This window comes from Homarus americanus, unplaced genomic scaffold, assembly GCF_018991925.1.
Source record: "Homarus americanus isolate GMGI-L3 unplaced genomic scaffold, GMGI_Hamer_2.0 scaffold74, whole genome shotgun sequence".
Taxonomy (NCBI): domain Eukaryota; kingdom Metazoa; phylum Arthropoda; class Malacostraca; order Decapoda; family Nephropidae; genus Homarus; species Homarus americanus.
In genome coordinates, this window is record NW_024716951.1 from 1,516,346 (window position 1) to 1,523,480 (window position 7,135).

The 7,135-nt window shown below is 43.2% G+C and overlaps 1 protein-coding gene across 1 annotated transcript in view; it reads right to left on the reverse strand.

The window, feature by feature from the left end:
* Nucleotides 1–4,767, reverse strand: part of LOC121858551 (sialidase-like) — a 20,639-nt gene extending 15,872 nt beyond the window's left edge. The window contains exons 1-2 of the mRNA XM_042355041.1: nt 4,759–4,767; nt 2,388–3,099 (exon numbers count right to left, since the gene is read on the reverse strand). Of these exons, the coding sequence (XP_042210975.1) occupies nt 2,388–3,099; nt 4,759–4,767 (721 nt within the window). The remainder of the gene's footprint in view (nt 1–2,387; nt 3,100–4,758) is intronic.
* Nucleotides 4,768–7,135: the final 2,368 nt, after the last annotated feature.

Here is a 7,135-nt window from a genome sequence, read left to right on the forward strand (position 1 = left end):
ATATTGTACCCTATGAGCAAGGATTAGAGAATCATATTGTACCCTATGAGCAAGGATTAGAGAATCATATTGTACCCTATGAGCAAGGATTAGAGAATCATATTGTTCATCGCTTTTATACCTGTATGGAATAGCGAAGCAGATTCACCTCCCCTCAAATTTGATTATATCACACGAGAAAGGATTAGCAAATCAGATTGTATTAAAAAAATTGGAGATTCGAATTACAAACAGACTAGAATCTACACAACTTTCTGGGGGTTAGCGAAGCAAGATGTGGCTTAATATATGCTAAAAAAAAGACGAGCGAATTATGTCACAAGTTAATACGAAACTCACAACCTTCTGAGGAATAGCGAATCACGATGTAGCTCTCACATTTTACTTATTTTCAAGGGGATAGGGTGACCTGGCGGACGACTGAGGCTGTTTATAATTCAGGTGGACAGGTTGTTACCACATACCACTGAAGGGAGGAAGAGGTGGAGAGAGGAAGGGAGGGAAGAGGAGGGAGGGAGGAAGAGGTGGAGGAAGAGAGGGAGGGAAGAGGTGGTGCAGGGAGAGAGGGAGAAAGAGGAAGGAGGAAGAGGTGGTGGGGAGGAAGAAGGGAATGGGTGGGAGGGAGGGAGGAGATGGAGGACAGTTGGCCTCACCCACCACTATCCCGTGTTTACTGTGTTGTGTGTCTGTCTGTCACTGTCTGTCTTGTTGTGTGTGTGTGTGTGTGTGTGTGTGTGTGTGTGTGTCCATTACAGTACAGTACACAAAACAGCTGGCCGAGTAAGTGAAATGTGGAGTGTGGCTACCGTAGAGTTATTCCCGTTTTTTCTCCCCCTCCCTGCCTACCTGCCTGCCTGCTAGCTTGTCTTCTTCTTATTATTATTTTTCTTCTTCTTCTTTTTGTCGTTATACTTCTTCTCTTCCTCTTCCTCCTCCTCCTTCTCCTCCTCTCTTCTATCTTCTTTTTGTCGTTATTGTTGTTGTTCTTCTTACTTCTTTTAAATCTCTCTCTCTCTCTCTCTCTCTCTCTCTCTCTCTCTCTCTCTCTCTTCTCTCTCTCTCTCTCTCTCTCTCTCTCTCTCTCTCTCTATAAGACCCTCTTAGACCTTACAGCACCGTGTCCCCCCCCCCACACACACCTCTCCCCCTGACTATTAACTCGACCTGGGTTCGTCACACAGCTTGTCAAGAGAACAATCACGGACCTTCATGCCAGACGCACACTCTTTCACCTCCACCTCCCATTCACTGCCTGGCACGCCCTGATAAGCACGCCAGTCACATGTGAGAGAGGTGGCTGGTGAAGAGAGAGTGAAGAGAGAGAGAGAAAAGAGGTTGAGGAGAAAGTGGGGTAAGGTAAGTGGAAGAAGGAGGAATGGGTGGTGGCTTTGATGGAAGAGAGGAAGAAGGGGTGGTAAAGCATGGTTGAGAGCTTTAGGGGAGGGAGATGAAATGGTAGGTGGGAAAGGAAGGGGTGAGAACTTTAAAGGAGAGAGTGGGAGGGGATGGGAGAGGTGAAGGTTTTTTATTCATATTTTTATTCAATTATTCACATGACATACCAACACAAAATAAGAAGTAAGTTATTATTATTTTTTGGAGTCGAGTTAAAATTTTTGGAGTGTATGTTTTTCCTCTAATGGATGGTGAGGAGAGGGGTGAGGGTGAGGGTGAGGTGAGGGTGAGGGGTGAGGGAGGGGGGGTCCTTCATCCTCTCTCTCTCTCTTATGTTGTTTTACGGTTGTTATGTTACAGTGATGAACAAAAATTGCCTCGTCGTAACCTATAAAACTTTACTGTTCGTTATCAGAGTCAACATCAGGGAGGTGTGTGTGTGTGTGTTGTGTGTGTGTGTGTGTGTGTGTGTGTGTGTGTGTGTGTGTGTGTGTGTGTGTGTGTGTGTGTGTGTGTGTGTGTGTCTGTGTTACGAACAAAAGAAGTGATTTCTTTACAACATCAAACAAAATTATCACTATATTATCATCACTATGATACTCTTGGTTCTCGCTTAATGGGGAGATTGGGACAGGTACGAGACAGGTGGGAGACAGGTGGGTCGACAGGTGGGAGACAGGTGGGTCGACAGGTGGGAACAGGTGGGTCGACAGGTGGGAGACAGGTGGGTCGACAGGTGGGGAACAGGTGGGTCGATGGGTGAGGAGACGGTGGGTCGACAGGTGGGAGACAGGTGGGTGTCGAGTGGGGAGACAGGTGGGTCGACAGGTGGGAGACAGGTGGGTCGACAGGTGGGAGACAGGTGGGTCGACAGGTGGGAGACAGGTGGGTCGACAGGTGGGGGACAGGTGGGTCGACAGGTGGGGAACAGGTGGGTCGACAGGTGGGAGACAGGTGGGTCGACAGGTGGAGACAGGTGGGTCGACACTCACACTTGGGAATCGATGCAGCAAGGACAGTTCTGAGGATTCCAAAGGCGTAAGGGTAAGTGTATCTTGTGTCTGAGTGTATCTTGAGTCTGAGTGTATCTTGTGTCTGAGTGTGTCTTGAGTCTGAGGTGTCTTGTGTCTGAGTGTGTCTTGTGTCTGAGTGTGTCTTGTGTCTGGGTGCGTGGTGATCTTGTCTGAGTTGTGTCTGGGTGTGTCTTGAGTCTGGTGTGTCTTGTGTCTGAGTGTATCTTGTGTCTGAGTGTATCTTGTGTCTGAGTGTATCTTGTGTCTGGTGTATCTTGGTCTGTGTATCTTGTGTCTGAGTGTATCTTGTGTCTGAGTGTGTCTTGAGTGTGAGGTATCTTGAGTCTGAGTGTGTCTTGTCTGAGTGTATCTTGTGTCTGAGTGTCTTGGTCTGTGTCTGTCTGGGATCTTTGCTGGGTTCTGTGGGTATCTTGGTCCTGTCTGAGATCTGGTCGTTTGTCAGTGTATCTTGTGTCTGAGTGTGTCTTGAGTGTGGAGTGTATCTTGAGTCTGAGTGTGTCTTGTGTCTGGGTGTATCTTGTGTCTGGTGTGTCTTGAGTCTGAGTGTGTCTTGTGTCTGAGTGTATCTTGTGTCTGAGTGTATCTTGTGTCTGGGTGTATCTTGGTCTGAGTGTATCTTGGTCGATTTCAGTGTATCTTGTGTCTGAGTGTATCTTGTGTCTGAGTGTGTCTTGAGTGTGAGTGTGTCTTGAGTGTGAGTGTGTCTTGAGTCTGAGTGTATCTTGAGTCTGAGTGTTTCTTGAGTGTGAGAGAACGACTATTATATGCGATGTTTTTCTTATGATGATGGTGGTTGTTAGTACTACTACTACTACTACTACTACTACTACTACTACTACTACTACTACTACTAGTATTAACCTTCCCCTTCCATCACCACCACCAGCACCGCTACAAACCTTCCCTTCCACCACCCTTCCCTGGACAGACGTGCCTGGCATGGCAAGCTGACATGGTCCACGGCTATTGGTAACTTCCCTCTTCCCTTCCTCCTCCTCCTCCTCCTCCTCCTCCTCCTCCTCCTCCTCCTCCTCCTCCTCCTCCTCTCTTCTTCTCCTCCTCTCCCTCATTTCTTACCTATTTGTCATCCTTACTCTCTTTTCTCTCCTGCTCTTCCTCTCTCGCCTCATATCTTCAGTCTCTCCCCACCCCTTCATTTCTTACTCTCCTCCCTCATATTCTCCCTAATCCCCCTTCATTCCTCATTATCCTCCTTCTTACCATTCTTTCCCATTCCACCTTCTTCTCTCGTCACCCTATCCTACCTCACCCCTTCTCTCATCCCATTATTCCCCACTCCCTGCCCTTACCCCATTCCTTCCCATTCTACCATCAGCCCTCCCCCCTCCTCCCTCCAGGTGTGACCCAGCGCTGGGGAGAGAGAGAGAGAGAGAGAGAGAGAGAGAGAGAGAGAGGGATCCTACAGCCAGCCAAATATTGACCTGGTCTTGGGTAAACTGTTGAAACTATTTTGTCAAGGTATTTTCAATTTCTTTTTGTCCCTAGTGTCGACTTTTTTCCCCAACATTTCCCCAATTTCCTTATTTTTCCCCGATTTTCCCGAGTTTCCTTATTTTTTTACATTTTTTCTGCATATTACATCATTATTTTTAATTTTACTGTGTTATTTATCTTTCTTTCTTTTCCCTTTCCAACGTTTTCCTCCTCATTTCTCTATTTCTGCATTTCCCATTAATCCCTCGTATCCTCATTCTCTTCCTCATTCTCCCTATTTTACCCCATTAACCTTATTTTCTTTTGTCTTATTTTCATGTTGTTTTCACCCGTCTGTGCTGTTGTGTCTAGACTCCACAATTCGGTAGAGGAATGTTAAGTCGTTAAGTTATACAAAGAACAACAAAGATTCTCCTTGAAGGTAGACAGGTAATTGCTAAGTCAACAATGAGGTGATTACAGCCTGCAGTAGTTGAAGGTGCAGTTAGAAGTACAGGTTATAAATATGAATATAGACTAGTATTCCTGTATCCGTACCTGTAACGCTGCTGATGAAATATTATTAAATTATCACCTGTTTACATTGTACAGGTATTCACTGTATCTGAGGTTACATGTAAACTTAGACGAAATGATACAAATATTTAACTTGTGTCTATATATTTCATGACTGACACGAAGGACCAGTTTGACATTTTCGTTAATTACATGTCGTATAATTACCTATTAAATTAATTATAGGTTATCATTTGTTTCTAAAATTGGCTAAATTATGATGAAACCTGTAAACATATTTTCTTTATTAGGTAAAAATAATTTAGTTCCAGTGACTGACGTACGAACAGCTACCTACCCTGGCTTGCGTCATACTTACATCCTCCATGTTCTCCTTTCCACCCCACCCCCTTCCCTCTCTCCCCAGCCACCTCCCCTCCTTCCTGGCCACTTCCTTCTTCCCGGCCACCTCTTTCCTCTCCCAGCCTCCTCTCCTGGCCACTCCCTCCCTCCCCGGCCACTTCCCTCCTCCCTGGCCACTTCCCTCCTTTGCTGGCCACCTTTTCCCCTCCCAGCCACCTCCTCTGGCCACCTCCCTCCTCCCCGACCACCTCCCTCCTCCCCGACCACCTCCCCCACCCCCGGCCACTCCCCCGACCACACCAGACCCAGCACCTCATTCAGGTGTCGTCGTCCGCCCTCGAGCTTTAATTCCAGAAACACGACAGGGACCACTAGCGTCTTGTCCTCAGTCTTAGACGGTGCTCTCTCTCTCTCTCTCTCTCTCTCTCTCTCTCTCTCTCTCTTAATTCCACAAAAAAACGTCGAAGAGAATTCAAAGTACTTGATAAATAGACCAAGTTCCACCATTAAGCGTTTTTTGATCCCATTTATTAACTCTTAAGTAGTATTAGAACACAAGAGTGACTGGTCGAATGGGTCCCAGCGCTAAAATATTCTTGTCCTAATGGCCTTTAGATCCTACTACGCCTCACTCCCTATGGAATCCTTCTTGTAATGAACACTAGTATATCTCACCACCTAAATTATGGCCGTATTTAAAACCAGATCTAGATTATAGGTTTGTTATTGCCACGTTATACAAGTTGATAGATCTTGTAAATGACGAGGAATTGGTTATTGTTCTTATACGGTGTTATTATCTACGTACGCTTTTACACTATGTCAACAAGTCAACAATAAGACGCTAGGGTAGTTATATTGTTAGATTCTATCGTAACTCCTTTGTATATCGTTTGAAAGGTAACTAAAAATAATCTTCTCTCGTTTATAGATTTTGAAGGTCTCACCTCGTCATCAACATCAACAAACAGAAGGGTCTTTGACAGATGAAGAAGAACAAGTGGTCAGCCCTAAACTCCAGCCAACGTTTATATATACCAGTGCCTCCATTATATCCCTTGGTGGCTCATGTTGGAACTATCTTGCACTGCCTTGATAGTAAGTGTTTCTCTATTTTTTACGTTATACTTATGCTTATACTTTAACGTAAACTTATACTTAAACTTATACTTTAATAAGGCAAATAAAGAGCTGGGTTTTCTTTACAAATAGTGACTGAAAATACGGTACTAAAAGATTTATAGCGGATGACAGGATTCAGGTTAGATTACTTCACCACATATTTTATAAATGTTTTAATCCCGTTGTCCCAATATCGCTAAAGGTCGACACAAAAACAATAAATTTACAAAAAAATAAAAATAAATATCAGTAACAAAAACAAATAAATATAAGTAACATGAACAATAAATACAGATCATAAAAACAAGAAATATCAAGGTTACATAAACAATAAACATCAAGATTACATAAACAATAAATATCAAGGTTACATAAACAAAAATATAAACCCCACAAAAAACACTTAATACAGGTTACAAAAACAATATATATAACATGTTTACTCTCGAGAGGTTCAGTAGTTCATCACCAGCCAGAAAGGTGAAGTCACCCACAAGCACAGGAGTTGAGAACACTGAGCTACTTCAACTACGCAACACTACACCACGGGAATAAGTCAGGGTCCTCTTGTTTATATTGCCGTTAAGGGTCAGTCACAAGGCCTAATTAGGGGGTAACTGTTATTTTATTTTATTTTTACTTTTCTTCTTCATTTTCGCATTCTTATATTCTTCTGTTGTTTGTCTTTCTTTAAATATGGGTTACTCTATTAGCTGCATTATGTATATGTATTATAATCTATGCTTAATGTATCGTAATGTATACATATATTGTTGTTATGCTCTGTTTACCGTTTTCTGTAAATCGGTCATAAAACGAAAAACAGGAATCACTGACGAATTACCAACTCACTTAGGTTCACCTGAAGATTAACCACCCTAATACTACTTGGGAGGGATGAGGTTAGGTTAGGTTAACGTTAGGTTAGGTTAGGTTAAGTTAGGTTAGGTTAGGTTTGGTTAATCTTTAGGTGAGATAAGCTAGAGTGGAGATTCCCCAGGTAATTGGACAGAAAACTTAAGGAAGAGATCATAGTCAAGGGAAGTTGGCGTGAAAAAGTTATCTCAGTCAGTCAGTCAGTCCGTCAGTCAGTTTGGAAAGTGGTTTACTGAGTTACTAAATAGATCCTGAAAAAAAAAAGATGATTTTTCTTCATCTAAATGAGAATGATTTATTCTATTTAAAATGAAACTTTGTATACTAAAAATTATAATATGTCAAACTCGAATCCGAAAATCTCTTACATGTATGCTAAGATGGCAACCTTGTTT